The 19,887-nt window shown below is 43.5% G+C and overlaps 1 protein-coding gene and 1 pseudogene across 5 annotated transcripts in view; both read left to right on the top strand.

The window, feature by feature from the left end:
- The first annotated feature begins 5,911 nt into the window (after positions 1-5,911).
- Positions 5,912-19,887, top strand: part of NDE1 (nudE neurodevelopment protein 1) — a 41,454-nt gene continuing 27,478 nt past the window's right edge. Inside the window, exons 1-3 of one of the 5 annotated variants that reach the window (XM_060172913.1) lie at positions 5,920-6,051; positions 12,531-12,647; positions 16,954-17,076. In XM_060172913.1, coding sequence (XP_060028896.1) covers positions 16,994-17,076 — 83 coding nt within the window. In that variant the 5' untranslated portion in view covers positions 5,920-6,051; positions 12,531-12,647; positions 16,954-16,993. Of the gene's footprint in view, positions 6,052-12,530; positions 12,656-16,953; positions 17,077-19,887 lie in introns of all 5 variants that reach the window. The other 4 variants (XM_060172915.1, XM_060172914.1, XM_060172917.1 and 1 more) reach the window with 4 other exon arrangements.
- Positions 7,776-7,876, top strand: LOC132533229 (U6 spliceosomal RNA; annotated as a pseudogene).

The raw sequence follows: 19,887 nt of genomic DNA, 5'->3' as shown, positions 1-19,887 counted from the left end.
TCCCGGTTCGAACCCCGGCTCCCCACCTGCAGGGGAGTCGCTTCACAGGCGGTGAAGCAGGTCTGCAGGTGTCTGTCTTTCTCCCTCTCTCTTTCCCTCCTCTCTCCATTTCTCTCTGTCCTATCCAACAACGACAACAACAATAATAACTACAACAATAAAACAAGAAGGGCAACAAAAGGGAATAAATAAATAAAATAAATATTTTTAAATTTTTTTTTTTAAATTAGCTTGTGAGGTGGAACCTGAGGGGGGGGGGAAACGCCGGTGTTTGGTGCATTTTCAGCTCTGTGGGTCTTTAGGGGGAAGGAGCATTAGACCAGGTTCCGTGAAAACCCCCATCGGGTTGACCTGTCTGCCTCTCGATCTTGGCCTGGCTCAGTCGGACTGTCCACATCTCCCGTACGTCATGATCCCGCTTCATTTCTTTGTTTTCTAATTAAGTGACGCTTAATATTCTCCAGCTTCCTTTATCGATTGCAACCTGGTGGGGCGTGGAGGGGACCGACATGCTCCCCGCGAGGCCCTTGAGCCAGCAGGGCATCTCCGAGCCTCACGTGACCGGCTGGCAAAGAGAAGTGCCGGTCCAGACGGGGCTGGACATTGTCACCAACAACTAAGAGATTCTGGTGACTTAAGAAAACGGTACTATTGGAAACCGATACAAGTTTCCCAAAGACTGGTTGAGCCAGTCAAGGAAAAGCCTTAAAAAAAATAAATAAACTCCTGAAGCCGGTGATTCCTTGCATCTTAGTGGATAAATATGCCGAAATCTTAAGCGCAGAATAATTTTCCTTTGTTACCTGAAATTAAACTACTCAAGACTCTTGAGCACGAAGGTCATCTGTGAAACTGCCAGCTGCTCCCTATTTCCTGTTGCAAATTAGGAGAAAAAAAAAAACAATAGCCAAACCTAGACATACTTTAGATGTGCTTGCTGAGCACTAAATACATTTCTGAAGTTATTACTTCTGAAGTTTGTCAGGAAGCAAATTAATTTTTGCAAAAGCCAAGAAGTCAAAATTGCCAAAAGAGAATTTTTTTTTCCTTAAGGGGAACGTTTTTCTCTTAAAGCCTGAGGTGCAATGTGCATTAATTTGGGAAATTTTCTGGGCACGCTGATGTGTACTTGTAGGCGTGTACTGCAGAGGGCAAGCTCAAATACACAGCTGAAGAATCTTTTGCGCTTGAATTTCGTTTTCCAGGCGGTAGGGACAAGTACACACATCAGTATGCTCAGGTATTACTATAGTGTGAATCTTACCGTGTCTGGGATGGGAGCTTGTATTTTGCAAGTGGCAAGTAAAATGGAAGAAAAACAACTTTTTTTTTTCTGTCAAAGTACCAAACAAAATGCCTCTCTTTAGAGGTGTCATTCTCACTGAGTATAGGTGAACAGACCCAATTAACTAGAAATGCATAATGGAAATTAGGTGGTGTTTTCTTAAGTATATACTTTAAAAAAAAAAAAAGTTCAAAATAGGGCCAGGCGGTGTTCACGCAGTACAACGTATATATGTTTTTTTTTTAAGAAAAAGCTTTAAACCATGATACACAGTAAAAAGCAGCAATTCTAGGGGCTGAGTGGTGGTGCACCCAGTTAAGTGCACATATCACCCTACACAAGCATCTGAGTTCCCCCTGCTCCTCTCCTGCAGGGGAAAGCAAGTCTGCAGGTGTTTATCTTTCTCTCCCTCTAGCTCCCAGTCCTCTCTCAACTTCTCTCTATCCTAATAAAAATTAAGAAAAATAAAAAAGTTTAGAAAGGAAAAAATGGCTGCTGCCAATTAAAAAAATTGTTTGACTTGACTTTGGCATTCTTTCAAGTTCAGAGTTGCGTCTGTCTCAGTAGACTAGGTGCAGTAAATAAAAACAAATCACACTTAGTGGGGAATTAACAAAGCCTGAACTACAAATATTTAATATAATATGTATTAGTGATTTAATAATGGCTTACAAGATTGTAAAATTATAGAGGTTAAGTTCTACTCTGCACCCACCACTAAAGCTCTGTACCCAGCTCCAAATAAGTTTCAGTTAAATGCCTTTTTTTTTTTTCATATAGAAAACTGGCTTTAACAGTATACCATCTCTTGGAAATAGACAACTGATGAATTAAAATACAATTTGATATTTGCCAAAAACTTTTCTAGCATTTTTAAGATACATATTCTTCAGTGTAGCCACTGTTAATACTTTTTTTGGGGGGAAGGGGAGTTAAGAAAACTTATGAGAGAGTAACTTTGTTTTTCCTTGTTCAAATTAGAATTTTTGTGTTTATGAAACAAGGATGGAGTTTTAAGTGACTATTTGGGACCGGGTGGTGGTGCAACTGATTAAGCCCACAAGTTACAATGTGCAAGGACCAGGTTTGAGTCCCCAGTCCCCACCTGCAGGGGGAATCTGCAGGTGTCTCTCTCTCTTCCTCTCTATTCCCCCCCTCTGGATTTCTGGCTGTCTCTATCCAATAAATAAATAAAGATAAATTAAAAAATAATAAATGACTATTTGACATTCACTCCATCTCCATAATTAACACAGCTGCTATTAAGTTTGTCTTACAGCAACTTCTCTTCTGCCTATATAGGTGTTCTGACTTGATAATTATGATGGAAGGACTTATCAAGAGAAGCCAAAACTCTGTGACTGTCTAAAACTACAAGAAACACAACTTTATATAGGAGTATGTACAGTACATAAAATTTTATTTCACCTTCCTTTTAAAGGTTTTATTCAATGCTAAGTCCATTTCATTACATTCCTTCTTGTGAAGAGGACTTTCATAATAATCATTTCAATGGTTTCTCTATGGACAATGAAGAAAGTTGAAAGCATCTGGCTTAATCAATGCCTTTCAGTCAGAACATCAGTTTGTGTTTTGGTTTATTTATATGTGCACAGGGTTAAATTTTCACTACCCAGAAGAAACCTCATATTGAGAGTCAAATGAGATTTGAGGTGAAAGAAACATCTGAATTACATATATATTTTTTTTCTTTTCTTTTTTTTTTAATCAGGGCACTGATCAGCTCTGGCTTATGGTGGTGCAGGGGATTGAACCTGGGACTTTTGGAGCCTTAGGCATGAGAGTCTCTTTGCATAACCATTACACTATCTACCCCCATCCACAAATAATTTTTTAAAGAAATGCAATATTATGGACTGGCAAAAATAGCTCACCTAGAAAATTTGAACTTGACCTCAGCACACTGGAGGAAACCAGAACTATGGTGTGTTTCCCTAGGTCTCTCTCTACAAATTGGCCTGGAATGGTCGAACCCCACCCAACGACAGTAGTTTTATTGTTTATTTATTTTGCTTTGTTTTTTTTAAGGCAATGCAATCTTATTTGCATTAATAATGCTAAAGTGTCAAAAAGGTATAACTGATTTATTAACTTTTGGAGTCAAAATGGAAGCTTTGGGGCCAGGTGGTAGTGCAACGAGTTAAGCACAAATAGTATGAAGCACAAGGACCCGCACAAGGAACCCGGTTTGAGTCCCCGGCTCCCCATCTGCGGGGGGGGGGGGGGGGGGGGGGAGTGTCACTTCACAAGGGGTGAAGCCAGTCTGCAGGTGTCTATCTTTCTCTCCCCATCTCTATCTCCCCCTTCCCACTCAAATTCTCTCTGTTTTATCATATAAAAAAATGAAAAAAAGGAATAAATAAATATTTTTTAAATGACCTACAGGAGCAGTAGATTCAAGTACAGGCTTAACTAAGTCCCAGCGATAACCCTGGAGGCAAGAAAATAAATTTTTTAAAAAAAGTTTCCTAAAAGACAGTTTGGCACTTTTCTTAACTGTTATGTATCTAAAGTGACAGTTCCTTTTTGTCTCAGCAACTAACTAGGAGTTCAAAAGTAGACTGAGAAGAAGGTAATTCTTAACAATGGCAGGGAGGCAGAAGGGATTCTCTCAAAGTGTTGGAAGCCTCAAAGGAGGCTTAGATCTCTGCCTCTAGAATAGTGCTGAAGAACAGGGTGTGGAAATCAAACAGACCCAGCTTTGAAGCCTGATTTATTAATTGTGAGACTTTTGTGGCATGTAATTTCCTGCACCTTTGTTGTCTTTCTTTTAAATTTATTATTGACACAGAAATGGAAAGACATAACTAGGGCATTACATATATGATGGTGGAGATCAAACTAGGAACCTCACACTTGGGAGTTCAGTGCTTGTTTATTCAGTGGGGTTTGATGCCTGCACTACAACTCCACTGCTCTAGGAGGCTGACTGGCTGGCTTGTTTCCTCCTCCTCCTGCTGCTTCTCCTCCTTCTCTTCTTCCTCTTCCTATTTACTTATTTATTATTTTAGTTTTTGTTTTTTTGCCTCCAGGGTTATTGCTGGGGCCTGGACTACAAATCCACTGCTCCTGGAGGCCGTTTCCCCTCTTTTTTTTTGTTGCCCTTGTTGTTTATCATTTTTGGTTTTGTTGTTATTATTGTTATTGCTGTCATTGTTGTTGGATAAGACAGAGAGAAATCGAGAGAGTAGGGGAAGACATGGAGGGGGAGAGAAAGTTGGACATCTGTAGATCTGCTTCACTGCTTGTGAATCGACCCCCCTGCAGGTGGGGAACTGGGGCCTCGACCGGGATCCTTACACAGATCCTTGAGCTTGGAGCCATGTGCGCTTAACCCGCTGCATTGCCGCCCAGACCCCTATTTATTTATTTATTTTTAATAGAGAAAAGAAGCGAGAAAGACACCTGCGACACTCATGAAGCCTTCCCTGACTGACAGGAACCAAGGGTTTGAACATAGGACCTCACACATGGTAACATGCCTTCTACTGAGTGTGTCACTACCTGACTTCTGTTTTCTGATCTTCAATATGAAGATGATAAACTGTTTTCCTTTAATATCATCTGGGTGGCAACTCAAATTGTCATCTCCATGGAGTAAACTTTCCTGATCATTCTATTAATATATGAAAGAGATGAAGGAAGTCACAGAATATAGTAAATTGCCCACCATCCCAAAACTGGGAAGCCACAGAGCTAGGATTTATTTTTATTTTTTATTTTTTTAGAGCTAGGATTTAAAGATAGGAAATTTTCTAGCTGGTGGAGCACAGGACTTGCATGCCAGGGACTCATGGTGTGATCCCAGATGCAGCATGCATTGGAGTTGGTGCTCTAGCTTCTCTCTCATATGAAAATGTATCTTGTATGAAATAAATAAAAGTGAATCTATTTATTTTGTCATCAACAGGGCTTCACTGCTTCCGGATGCCTTTTTCAAGTAGAGACAGAGACAAAGAGGCACAGAGAGAAGAGAGAGAAAAGTGAGGGAAAGGAGAGGGAGTAGAGAAGGAGACTAGAACATCATTCTGGCACATATGATGCCAGGGATGAAACTCAGGACCTCATAATTTCAAGGCCAATGCTTTATCCACTGCGCCACCTCCTGGGCGCTAGGCAACTGAAAATAAATAAATGAAAAAAGCTGTAAGTTATTTGTGTATTTTAAGGACTAAAGAATGAGACCAGAGCAACACTCTGGCATATGCTGCTCCAGGGATAGAACTAAAGCTCAAGGCTTTTTAAGTCCTGCCTTCTACCCTTGAGACGCCTCCCAGGCAGTAGTTTTGCCTTTGAAGAAATTGCTGCTGTTTAAGATTTTGTTTTGGGTGTCAACGGGAGGGCATAGAACACTGATGAAGCGGCCTACGTCTTTGTCCTTCCCTCTGAATTGGAGGAGAATGCAATTGGTGTCAAGAAGAGGGAACAGTGTTTTCTCCAACGTGCATGTTCAGCAGCCTCCCAAAGGCTGCAAGATTCTAGACTCCGCCGGAGCTTTCCGGGTCGCCCCTCCCGCCACAGCCGCCGCGTGGCTGCACCGCGCCCGGGCCCTGGAAAAAGTTTCCAAACGGCGCTACCGAGCGCTGATTGGCCGAGGTAGACGCGGACCCGTAGCGCGGCAGCCAATGGGCGGCGCAGACCGCGAACGCCGGGGTGGGGGTGTGGGGTGAGCCGGAGGCCCGAGGCCCGGGCTGCACCTCTTTGCCGCCGCCACCTCTGTCGCCATCCGAGCCGCCAGCGCCGGGGTAAGTGGGGGGTGCCCGTCGTCGGCCGGGAGTGCTGCCGCCTTGGGCTCCGCGCCGTCGGGAGACTCCTCTGTCCTGTTGGGACGTCCTCTGCGCTTTCGGGGCGCTGAGCCGCCGCCGAGCATTGACCCTACTGCGCCCCTCGCCTTCTGGCTGCCAGGACTGCCCAGTCTCGGGGGGCTGGGCTTGAGAACCCCGCCTCTCTGCACCCCCCAGCGCCCCCCCCCCCCCCCCATGTGTCTTGGCCCGGGGTTGTTGGGGTTGTTGGTTCCGGTCAATTTCACTTCCCTCCTGGGCTTCCTGGGACCTTCTGCGCGCCCCCGCCTCCCCGTCTGGTTCCCTCGTGCTTTACCCCAACTTTCCCCCGCCCTTTGCTCCCCGCCACCCCCTCTTGCTCTCCCGGCCCCCTTCCTCCCCACACCTGCCTCTCCCCTCTGCGGCAGCCCCCACCCCACCCTCCGCGCCCGTGGGGACAGGCTGGGAGCACTTTCCTGCCCCCTTCTTTTCTCACATCTTTTGCTGCAGGACAGTTCAAATTTCCCTTGGCAGCACTTTGCGGGAAGAATGGGCTCTGGGATTAAGACGCCAACTCTGCTGAATGCGGAGAGCAGGGGCACCCGAGTCTCAGAGGGGCGAGAAACCCCGCCGACAGGACTTGTTTGGAGGGGACTTTCCTTTATCTTCTCTGGCCATCTCAGATTCCTACCTCCTGAGGGCTACACCTCCCCTTCTCTGACTTCTTTGTCCAGGTTTGGTGCCTCTTTCTAACTTCAGCCTCTTTTGAACTTGCATTCTAAGGAGACGGGCTTCTGCGGTGAGCTCCGGACAGAAAGTCGTCATTTTCTAAGTGGTTTTGCCTGTGTGTTCTGGGACAGGATGACATTTAGGGCATGGCTTCAAGGGAAATTGGATCCCAGCAACTCCAAACCCACTCACCTTCCGCCAGCACAGACCACAATGGTATTCCACCAGTTTTGAGACTTGTTTTTCACTTTGTGTGTAGGATTAGATCATCTGTATTCTGAAGTCTTAAGAGCCTCGGGTATATTTTATCCCTTTTTGAATACGTTTCTTAACTTCTTCTCTTCTTAACATACTCTGTTAGGAAGGATGTATTTTTATGTCCAAAGTGTGTTCTTTTGCCTTAGAGCTCAGGGAGGTGACACTCCCTTACTTCACAAGATAATTTCACTTTGTGCTGAGCTTGTGCTATTGCTGGGACTGTGTTTGCATCTAGTTCTGGTGGAGGAGCTGGTTGTCTGCCTCTCTCTGCAGGGCCTGGTATTGGTACCTATTTATTTTGAGAAATGTTTAAAAAGGCTTGGAGGAGAGGGGATCACCATAGGAAAAATTCTTCTCATTCCTCTATTCTTCCCTTGGGATCTCACTTTAATAGAATGAAATTTATCCAGGAACAATAGCTGTTTTGCTTCCTCGACCCAAGTTCAATATATATGTATGTATGTATGTGTGTATATATATATATATATATATATATATATATATATACAGTTTCAAAAGCAATATATGGTAGTGTGGGTGTGTGAGGTAGCATAATGGTTATGTAAAAGACTTCCTGCCTGAGGCTCTGAAGTCCCAGGTCCTACCCCTGCAACACACCCTATGCCAGAACTGAGCAGTACTTGTGTGGGAAAGAAAAAAGAATGAGAAAGAAAAAAAACTATTTGCTCTAAAAAATAGATAAAACATTGGTGCTCTTTTCAGTAGCTCATATTTATAATGAAATTGGAATGATACAGAGAAGATTTAGCATGGTCCCTGCACAAGGATGATATGCAAAATCCATGAAGCGTTCTATAAGTAAAATATTGGGGTCTGGATACAGTGGATAAAGTTTTGGACTCTCAAACATGGATTGTACTGGGTTCAGTCCTTGGCAACACATATGCCAGAGTGATTTTCTGGTTTGCTGTCTCTCTTTCTCATTAATCTTCTTTTTTTTTTTTAAACTTTCTAATGGACAAATCCCCAACACAGTGTAGCTATCCCATTTCTCCTTTGTTTTCCTGAGGCTTTCCTGTTTGTATTTGTGGACAGAGAGAGAGCTCTGTAAACAGAACTGACATCCTTTTCTCACCTAGTCTCCTCTTTCCAAATTAGTACATGCTGTTTTTCTTAACAGCTGCATAGTTTTTCAATCAGCCCACCTCAAGTTAGGTGTTTCTGATTTACCCATCAGTGGAAGGTGGTGCACACCCTTGAGTACCCATCCTTGTGTGCCTGGTGAAATATTTTTATAGGCTGAGCTTTACAAACTCTGAATGCACAAACCAAAGCCAGACTTGCTGAGTCTTGACTGAGTTAGCACCTCCATCTCCACCCCCACCATGATGTCACTTCTGCAAAATGCAAAACCTGCATCACAGCTTAGAAGCTGCCCTGTAGAGCCTGACATTTGGGAACCTCTTTCCAATTTTCCCTTTTGTGTTGATTGGGAAGGCCTAGGGTAGAGGAGGGGTGAGCTAATTCCTGATGGTTTAAAAGTATGTATCACCATACCACCAGCTGTGCTAACTTGTCTGAGGAAAGCCCAGAGAACTTGCTGATTTGGGTGGTGTTTTTTTTTTAGTTTTGAAATAGGAAGTGTGTGTCTCCAGTGTGTTTTTGGTCTTTCGTTTTAAGTTTAATTGTGGAGAAGGGGCAGGGAAAAGCTTGCAGAAGCATATTTTTTGTAGGAGTAGATATAAGTTATGCAGAACAGAAAAGAGGTACTGTTCCAACCACTGAAACCCACCCAGTTAGTTCTTCCCTGCTTCTGGAGCACAGAGATCTAAGATGCCCTTTAGAGTTTCCACAGCTGCTGGGGATGTCGACCCAGTGATGGGACTGGGAACACAGCTTCCTGGCCACAGATAAAGTATTTACTTCACGTGGTGCACGTTTTCTAGATAGTGGTGGGTTCCTAGGTATGTGTAGCATGCCCAGGCAGCCCCACCTGCCTATCATAATAGCTTTTGAAAGTCTGTGGGTCAAATGAAACAGTCTGTTTGTAACCCCCGGAAGACCTTGAATTTGAGCTCAAAAGACTTTGAGCTTTAGTCTGGTTTGCCTCTTGGCACCTGTGGAGGTGGCCCAGGTTTCTGCTCAGGCTCCTTCCTAGAATCCAAGTAACTGCCTTGCTTACCTACCTCATAGAATGGAATGACTTGAAGAAGATAATGTTTGACAATACAGCAGCCTCCCCTTACCCCCAACTCCCCAAGGATAAAGTTCCATGATATCCAATGGATGTCTGAAATCGCAGGCTGTCCAAAATCTGTGATGAGATATATTTTTTCAGGTCTGTGTGTCTTTGTGAGAAAGACACACCAGAGTACCACTCAGCTCTGGTATTTGTGATGCCGGGGATTGAATCCCAGACTTTAGGCATGCAAGTCCTGTGATTTGCCTGTTGAGCTACCATCCTGTGCAGTAATGATATGAAAGTTGTAGACACAGAGATTAACAATATTAACAATAATAGAAAAATAGCATTTGTATAACAGTATGCTACAATGGAAGCTATTTGGATGTGCTGTCTTACTCTCAGCATATATTATTCTGTGTACTGTTTCAGACCACAGTTGGCCAGTGCTAACTGAAGAAGCAGTGGGTAAGGGGGAAGTTCTGTGCCCAGCACAAAGCAAATAAAATATGATGCTGGGGATAGGGGGACATGCAACTATAGCACACAGACCTCAAAGACTAGAGGTTCTAGCTTCGAAACCCAGCACCACCAGTAGCTAAAGTTGTTCTGATAAAAAAAAAAAGTGATGGGAGTCAGGCAGTAGCGTAGCAGGTTAAGCACAGGTGGCACAAAGTGCAAGGACCAGCAAGACTGGTGTAAGGATCCTGATTCGAGACCCCAGCTCACCACCTGCAGGGGAGTTGCTTCACAAGCACTGAAGCAGGTCTGCAGGTGTCTTTCTCTCCCCCTCTGTGTCTTCCCCTCCTCTGTCCATTTCTCTGTCCTATCCAACAACGACATCAATAATAACTACAACAATAAAACAAGGGCAACAAAAGGTAATAAATTTTAAAAGTGATAAAATTCAATAAATAATATTGAAAGAAGAGAATATCTTTAGAGAATTATGCAGATTGGTGCTTTGACTCCTGTCCCACCCGCAGTTCTGCTCAGCTCTGGCTTATGGTATTTGGGGGATTGAACCTGGGACTTCAGCCTCAGGCATGAGCATTTTTTTTTACATAACTGTTATGCAATCTTCCCCCTCCCACACACACACCTGACCATTTATACTTTAAGGCAGCTGTTTAATCACAAAATGAAGATCAGCTTCACTTTAAATCAAGTTAATTTTTCCTTGGCCTCTAGCACATGTTTTTAGTTATGGCTGCTTTTAAGGTCAGAGATTAGGGGGCTGATGGTGTCAGGCCTATGGTTTTCATCATTTAGTTGACGGTGACAAAGATTGTGCAGGCTGTGGCACAAGCCCAGGTTGCTGCTTATCTTCTCTTGCAGTCTTAGTCTAAAACTAGATCTTCCCCACCAGTATGGTTGTAACTAGAGCTCCTGCAATAGAAGCACCTCCTAAAAGCATCTCAAATTTACTTCTTTTCCAAGGATTATGATTTAAGCCTCCCTGGCCATGATAGTAGTGTTTTAAGAAATCCCTTTTCTAAAGTTTGTACGTCAGGGGGCTAGGTGATGGTGTACTTGTTTGATTGCACAATTTACCATGCACAAGGATCTGGGTTTGAGACCCCATTTGTCACTTGCAGGAGGGTGGGGGATGCTTGACAGATGGTGAAGCTGGTCTGCAGATATCTTTCTCATTCCTTTTTTTTTTTTTTTTTTTTTTTTGCCTCCAGGGTTATTGCTGGGGCTCAGTGCCTGCACCATGAATCCACTGCTCCTGGAAGCCATTTTTTTCCCCTTTTGTTGCCCTTGTTGTTGTAGCCTTGTTGTGGTCGTTGTTGTTGATGTCCTTCATTGTTGGATAGGACAGAGAGAGGTGGAGAGAGGAGGGGAAGACAGAGAGGGGGAGAGAAAGATAGACACCTGCAGACCTGCTTCATCACTTGTGAAACGACTCCCCTGCAGGTGGGAAGCCAGGGCCTTGAACCAGTATCCTCACGCCAGTCATTGTGCTTTGCGCCACCTGCGCTTAACCCACTGCGCTACCACCCAACTCCCTCTCATTACCTCTCTATCTCCTCCTCCCCACTGAATTTCTTTGTCCTATCAGATAAAACATAAAGGGGGGGAAATGTCTACTTGCTGCCTGGAGCAATGGATTTGTCCTGGCATCCAGCCCCCGTGATAACCCTGGTAGCAGTTGAAAAAAAAAAATCTATATGTTGTAAAAGTAGTGCAGGCACCGAGCCCCAGCAATAACTGTGGAGGAAAAAAAAGTGTAGGATTAAGGTTGTTAAATCAACTATGTCAGAAACTCATAAACCTGGGAGGAGATTGGTTTCCAACCTGGTTTGGCCTCTCCTCCAGTCCTACCCCCAGTGAGGTGCTCACTCAGATGTTGATGGTGAAAGAAAATTTCCCCATCCCAATAAACATTTAGGGGTTAACAGCTGGCTTTCCAGTTGATGGGTGAGAGGGAGCGAAAAAAATTATAAGTGATTAAATAAACAGAGCAGAACATCTATCTTAGTAAAGGACTAGAGAGGGTGGACTAGGTGTGGTATTCAAGTAAGATGGCTAAGAGGAAAGACACTTCAGCTTCCATCTGAATAGCCAAAAGGCAGAGACCTGGGAGAGCATCCCAGGTAGAGAGAAAAGCATGTGCAAAGGCCTGAAGGGAAAAGCAAGGTTACTGTGTCCAAGGAACAGAAAGAAGGCAGTGTGACAGAAACACAAGAGCTTGAGGGAGAGTATCTGATAGTAGAAACCAAAGACCTTGAGTCTTTCACATGGTCTTTCCCAAAAAGCAGGAAGTGTCCATCTAAATTTGTTGCTCCTAGTCCCTACACTTTCTCATCCAGTGTATGCAGATCCCCACCCCCCCAGCCATGTGGTCGAGGCTGTTCTCAGTATGATAGATGACAGTGTCTCAGTCCTCATACAGCACCTAGTTACAGTTGCATGTGCTCTGGGCTTGACACTGTACACAGTGGTTTGGTGGCTACATTTTTGTTTCTTCTATTTGGCACCTGGGAGTGTAATATCATGACTAAATTGTCTTGCTGGGCCAATTTTTTCATTCTCTAATTTAAATAGAGGCGACACCATGGTACCTGCTGCTCCACCATCCATGTACCTTCTGTAGTGCTCCATTGTGGTGCTAGGACTCAAACCTAGTACCTAATGTATGGCAAGACCTGCACTCCAGGTCCTGTGTGAACTATCTCCCTGTCTATTGGTGATTAGGCATCAGATAAGAAGTCTGGAAGTGCCAGACTCAAGCAGGGAGTGCCAGGACTTAGTTTTACCCTTACCCCTCCCCCAGCTATTGTAATTACTGTTCCTAACATTCTAAGTCCTATATCTTTTTTACTTTCAGAATACAAGATCATTCTTTTTATATTGCTATTTAGGACTCTCCAGTGGCAGAATCCCAGCCTTAACTGGCATATACCCAAGAAAAGAACCAACTATTTCTCATCACGTATGTCATCAGGTATTTGGGTGTGTGAATACTATTCCTCAGCTCAGTGTCTGCATCTCTTCACCCTGCTCTCCTCTGTTTTGGCCTTATTCTCAGGTAGGCTTTCTTCCTGTTATAACAAGAGGTCTCTGACCACTCCAGATCTCTCTTTGCCACCACAGAAGCTATAGTGGTAAGGGATTCCTTTTTCCTTCCAACTTCATTGAGATGCTGTCTATTTACACCAGTGTGTGGTTTTAAGGTATACAACAACATAACATGATGGTTTAGTGTGCCTATGTGTTGGGAAACTACCACAGTGGGGTTGATCAACACCTCTAGAGAAGTTTATTATTATTATTATTATTTATTTATTTATTTATTGCCTCAAGGGTTATTGTCAGGGCTCAGTGCCTGCACCATGAATCCACTGCTCCTGGAGGCTATTTTTTCCCTTTTATTACCCTGGTTGTTTTTACCATTGTTGTGGTTATTATTATCATTGTTATTGATGTCGTCATTGTTGGATAGGACAGAGAGAAATGGAGAGAGGAGGGGAAGACAGGGAGAGAAAGATAGATACCTGTAGACCTGCTTCACCACCTGTAAAGCGACTCCCCTGCAGGTGGGGAGCCGGAGGCTCAAACTGGGATCCTTGTGCTTTGCTCCATGTGCACTTAACCCACTTCACTACTGCCCAACCCCCTTATTATTATTATTAATGGGATGAGGTGATGGTTATTATAGGCACACTCTGGCACATTGTTAGGTTAGAGATTAAACTCAGGACCTTGTGCTTGAAAGTCTTGTGTTCTTCCACTGTGCCACTTCCTGAGTGCCTTCAGAATTTCTTTCTAAATAACTGTGCAAAATATTGGGCCTTAGCAACCCAGGAGATGGTGCGGTGGACAAAGTGTTAGATTCTCAAGCAGTTGACCCAAGTTCACCCCTGCCCCCGGCATAACAAAGGCCATGCTGATATTGTTTTTTTTTTTTCTCTTATAAGAAATAAATCTTTAAAAAGACTTTGGCCCAGGATACTCATTGGACTTGCTTCAGTTGGGTCTGCACCTGAGTCAGTCACTCATGACATCAGAGGCATGACATAAGCAGGCATGCACCCTCTCCCAACTGTAGTTCTGTTTGAACCATATGGAAAGGACAGAATGGGCTCCTGCAAAGGATTATTGGGGTGCCATTACAAGAAAGTGGAATTTCTGGAGCAAGCCTCTTTTTGTAACATGCTCAGTAAAAGTTTGGACTCTGAGAAAAGAATGCTGGAATAAGGGGAACAACAAACAGACAAATAGAGCACATCAACAGTTCTGTCTAGCTTTTAGAGAGATGCTGTTCTGAGGGGGTTTGCAATGGGGGTGTGGCATGTTTTCTCTGAAATATGAAGGGGAGTAAAAGGAGGGTGAGAAGATGTGACTACATATACTGACTAGAGTTTTCAATGAGCCCTGTGCTCAGACACTCAATTCACACTAGGGATCTAGATAGAAGTCAGTGCTCGAGTCCATATCAGCACTACTTAGTGTAGTGGTTTGTATAGCTTGCTGACTATATCAGAAGGATGAGTTGTGATCATTGTTTTGTCCCCCAGGGACACTGGCTGGACTGTGAGCTCCCTAGAGTGGAGGGAAGGACCATGGTGATGTCTTCTTTTGGATTCCTTTTGACAAGCTTAAAGCCTTAAATAAAATCAGGAGATAAGCTAGTACAGTGAGAGGCTTTGTCAGCCAGACATTCACAAATGACAGCTCTTAATAGAAATTTGTTCCTACAGAGGAGGACCTAGTGAGGGTTGAATTGTTACATGGAAAACTGGGAAATATTACACATGTACAAACTTATATTTTACTGTTGACTATACCATTAATCCCCTAATGAAGAAATTTAAAAATTTGTTCCTTGACCTCTGCTCTGAATGTCTCAGTTTTGATAGCCAAGGCTCTAATCAACTACTGCCTAGTGTGTCTCCTCTTCTCACACCTAGTTCTCCAAAATCCCATCTGCTTCCTCTTCCTCACCTCCCAGTTACTCCACCCAGTTACTACCCCCCCACACCCCATGTGTTGAAACTATTCTTACTTGCACCACTGTGACCCACATTTCACTGCCTTCTGGATATTTTCCAATCCTTATCTTACCTGTTTCTCGGTCACATCATGGAGACTGTGTAAAGTTCCTTTTTCCCTTTTGAAGCCATCTGCTCCCAGGACAGCTCACTCTCTTTCTCTCCCTCCCCTCCCCCCTTCCTTTACTCCTTCTCTAGCTCCTTCCATTACTGTTTCTCTCCCACTTTTTTAAAAAATATTTATTCCCTTTTGTTGCCCTTGTTGTTTTATTGTTGTAGTTATAGTTGTTATTGATGTCGTTGTTGGATAGGACAGAGAGAAATGGAGAGATATGGGGAAAATAGAGAGGGGGAGAGAAAGATAGACTCCTGTAGACCTGCTTCACTGCTTGTGAAGCGACTCCCCTGCTGGTGGGGAGCCAGAGACTCGAACTGGAATCCTTATGCCAGTCCTTGCACTTTGCACCATGTACGTTTAACCCACTGAGCTACTGCCCAACTTCCTCTCTCCCACTTCTTAAATAGCATCATTCCTAGAGTTCCAGGAACAGTCCTCCTGAGCTTTCTCCATGGGTTTTATCCCAAGAAATCAGGAAGACCCCACTACAAACTCAGACTTGTAATATTGGCTTAGACTTCACCCCTGAATTTCAGACCCACAGTTGTATCAGATTTGCTACAGAGATGTAAATATTCTTTCCCTGCTTATCCCTCTCCAAATAAATTGACAAGTCTTGGTAGCTATATTTTTATTATTTTTGGAATTCATTTGAACTGCCTTTCTTCTCACTCCCATTCCCTAATTCAGGCTACATTACACACACACACACACACACACACACACACACACACACACACACACACACACACACACACACACACACACACACACGGAGAGGAGGATGTCATTGGCACATGGGCACAATTTCTCATCTCACCAAAATAAGTGTCTACAAAAGACTCTCACCCCCAAATTAGGTTAATCATTGTGTAGCAGGACCTGAAAGCCCCCATCACTCCTACCTCTCTCCCTGTCTGCCTTCCCCAGAGTCCTTTGTTTTCCTTCCATCCTTCCCTTTTTTCTTTCTTTTTAAAAGTGATTTATTAACTAAAGGGAAAGTGAATCAGAGTATCACTCTGGCATATGCCATGCCAGGATTTGAACTCTGGACCATATGCTTGACAGTCCTGTGCCTTACCCACTGTGCCTCCCTTTCTTCCTTCATTCCTGCAGTGTCACTCCAGCCTGTTCCCTCCAGAAGAATCTTTTTTTTAAAAAATTAACATTTATTCCCTTTTTTTGCCCTTGTTATTTTATTGTTGTAGTTATTGTTGCTATTGATGGCGTTGTTGGGTAGGGCAGAGAGAAATGGAGAGAGGAGGGGAGAGAAAGCTTGTGAAGCGACTACCCTGCAGGTGGGGAGCCGGGGGTTCAAACTGGTATCCTTTTGCCAGCCCTTGCGCTTTGCGCCACCTGTGCTTAACCCACTGCGCTACCGCCCAACTCCTGCCATTTTAAGCAGAACTCATGTCACTCCTCTCAAAATTCTCCAGGAGTTCCCCACTGCTCTTTCAGATATTAGTCCTGTTGACAAAAACCATTTGTGATTCAGCCCCTTCATTTTCTTGTCCTAACTTGCCCCTTATCCTTCTGTCCTGTCACCTTCAACCCACACATATCAGACTTCCTCTGGGCCTCCCCAGAAGCCTGCTGTTCCTTTTACTGTTCAGTACTATATTTCTCTGTCCCCCCCTCCCCACATACACACAAGGACTTCCAGTCCTTTTCTGCAGCTCCAGAATTCCCTTTTGACACTCCCTAAATACCTTGTGCCCTGGTTAAAAAAAAAAAAAAAAACTTACTCTTTAGGTGTGCACCTGTTTTTAGACGTTCACCAGGTGACACTCTAAATGGTGCTGTCAGTTTTGCATGTTTCCATAGCTGTACTCACCACAGAGTGTGGTATTAATTTACAGGGAGATGTCCAGCCTCTTTGAGGGGAAGCATGGGTCTTGGAGACATCCCATTTGACCCCTGGGTCCTATAATAGTTGCTTAGTAAATATTTATGGAGTGAGATATGTAAACCTTGATATTAATTGGAGGAACATAGTAGGGGGCTGCATTTTGTTTGACATTTGTTTTTCTGACAGCATGTCTGTTACTTAATCCAATGCAATGTTTAGGAATTTTTGTTCCCCGTTAAACATCAGTCATTTAAACAATCATGAGTAATAACTTTAAAACTTTCTCTCCTAGACACCATGCCACAAGAGTGATCTCTTGACCTGTCTTTACAATGGAGGACTCTGCAAAAACTTTCAGCTCTGAAGAGGAAGAAGCGAACTATTGGAAAGATTTGGCTATGACCTACAAGCAGAGGTCAGTTTTCAGAATTCACCTCTTTTTCCTTTCCACAGTGATAGCAATAACTATGTATTGTGCTCTTGTGAAGTGACAAGTACTGGAAGGGAGTTAGCTCCATTATCTCACTCAGTTCAGTCTCAGAACTGCTTGTGAGTATGCCATTAGCAACCCCATTTCCAAGTGATAAGTAACTTGCCTATGATCATTCTACCAGCAAGTAGGAGAGAGAGAACCTTTACTCAAAAATGCTGTGCTGGTCCCATCACAGTTCCTGGTCAAGTTTTTTGTTTTGTTTTTTTTGCCTCCAAGGTTATTACTGGGGCTCGGTGCCTGCACTATGAATCCACTGCTCCTGGAGGCCATTTTTTCCCTTTTGTTGCCCTTGTTGTTTATTGTTATTGTTGTTGTTGTTATTGCTGTCGTTGTTGGATAGGACAGAGAGAAATTGATAGAGGAGGGGAAAATGGGGAGAGAAAGATAGACACCTGCAGACCTGCTTCACCACTTGTGAAGCTTCCCCCCACCCCCCGCAGGTGGGGAGCCAGGGGCTCCAACCAGGATCCTTGAGCCGGTCCTTGCACTTTGCATCATGTGCTCTTAAACTGCTGCTCTACCACCTGATCCCCCTGGTGGAGTTTTTATTTGTGCCCACTTTTCATATCTGATCAGTTCATGTGTGACAAGAATGTCTTATGGCCCAGGAAGTAGTGTAGTGGTTAGAGCACTGGACTTATGAAGTCCTGAGTCTGGTCCCAGGCATCTCATCTGTCAGAGTAATGTCCTGGTTCATTCTTTCTCTATCTCTATCTTTATTAGGGGATTAATGTTTTATAGTCGACAGTAAATACAATAGTTTATACATGCATAACATTTTTCAGTTTTCCACACAATAATACAACCTTCACTAGGTCCTCCTCTGCCATCCTGTTCCAGGACCTAAATCCTTACCCCCACCTCCACCCCACCCCACCCCACCCCGCCACTCCCACTCCAGAGTCTTGTACTTTGGTGCAATACACTAACTCCAGTCCAAGTTCTACTTAGTGTTTTCTCTTCTGGTCTTGTTTGTCAACTTCTGCCTGTGAGTGAGATCATCCCATATTCATCCTTCTGTTTCTGACTTACTTCACTTAACATGATTTCTTCAAGCTCCATCCAAGATGGGCTGAAAACAGTGAAATCACCATTTTTAATACCTGAGTAGTATTGCATTGTGTATATAGACCACAACTTTTTCAGCCACTCATCTGTTGTTAGACACCTGGGTTGCTTCCAGGCTCTGGCTGTTACAAATTGTGTTGCTATGAACATAGGTATACACAATTCTTTTTAGATGGGTGTGTTAGGTTCCTTACGATATATTCCCTAGAGAGGAATTGCAGGGTCACAGTGTAGGTCCACTTCTAGCCTTCTGAGGGCTCTCCAGACTGCTGTCCACAGGGGTTGGACCAATTTATATTCCCACTAGCAGTGCAGGAGGGTTCCTTTGTCCCCACAACCTCTCCAGCATTTGTTGCTGCTACTTTTTTTGATGTATGACATTCTCACAGGAGTGGAGTGTTATCTCATTGTTGTCTTTATTTGCATTTCTCTGACAATCAATGACTTGGAGCATTTTTTCATGTTTGTTGGCCTTTCGGATTTCTTCTGTGGTGAATATTCTGTCCATATCCTCTCCCCATTTTTGGATGGGGTTGTTTTCTTGTTGTTGAGTTTGGTGAGCTCTTTATATATTTTGGTTATTAGCCTCTTGTCTGATGTATGGCATGTGAAGATCTCTCATTCTATGAGGGTCTCTTGGTTTGGGTAGTGGTTTCTTTTGCTGTGCAGAAGCTTTTTAATTTGATATAGTTCCACTGGTTTATTTTTGTTTTACTCTTCTTTGTAATTGGATTCATTTCGTTGAAGATGTCTTTAAAATTTATACAGAAAAGAGTTCTGCCAATATTTTCCTGTAAGTATCTGATAAATATCTAGTCTTAACATCCAAGTCCTTGATCCACTTGGAATTTATTTTTGTGTTTGGTGAAATATAGTGGTTCAATTTCATTCTTCTGCACATTTCAACCCAAATTTTCCAACGCCATTTGTTGAAGAGACTCATCTTTCCCTGTTTAGTAGTCTGGACACCTTTGTCAAAGATTAGATGTCCCAGCGGAGGATAGATGGCATAATGGTTATGCAAACAGACTCTCATGCCTGAGGCTCCAGAGATTAGATGTCCATAGGTGTGGGGGCTTACTTCTGGGCTCTCAGTTCTATTCCACTGGTCAGTGTGTCTATTCATGTTCCAGTATCAAGCAGTTTGGATTAGTGGCCCTATAATACAATTTGAGTACTAGGAGTTTGATGCCTCCAGTTCTGTTCTGTTCTTCTCAAGGTTGTTTTGGCAATTCTAGGTTTCTTCTGGTTTCAGATAAACATTTGTAGCTTTTCTTCTATTCTCCTGAAAAATGTTGTTGGGATCTTGATAGGGATTGCATTAAATTTGTATATGGCTCTGGGTTTATTTATTTTTAAAAATTATTTATTGATTCATTTATTTTCCCTTTTGTTTCTCTTTTTTTTATTGTTGTTGTAGTTGTTGATTTCATAGGACAGAGAGAAATGGACAGAGGAGGGGAAGACAGAGAGGGGGAGAGAAAGACAGACACCTGCAGACCTGTTTCACCACTTGTGAAGTGACTCCCCTGCAGATGGGGAGCTGGGGGCTCGAACCGGGATCCTTACACCAGTCCTTGCATTTTGCACCACCTTCGCTTAGCCCACTGCGCTACCGCCCGACTCCCAATGTATTTATTTTTATGATGTTAATTCTTCCAATCC

This window comes from Erinaceus europaeus, chromosome 15 (assembly GCF_950295315.1).
Source record: "Erinaceus europaeus chromosome 15, mEriEur2.1, whole genome shotgun sequence".
NCBI lineage: Eukaryota > Metazoa > Chordata > Mammalia > Eulipotyphla > Erinaceidae > Erinaceus > Erinaceus europaeus.
The sequence above is the reverse complement of the archived record's forward strand: the minus strand, read 5'-3'. Positions and strand labels throughout refer to the sequence as shown.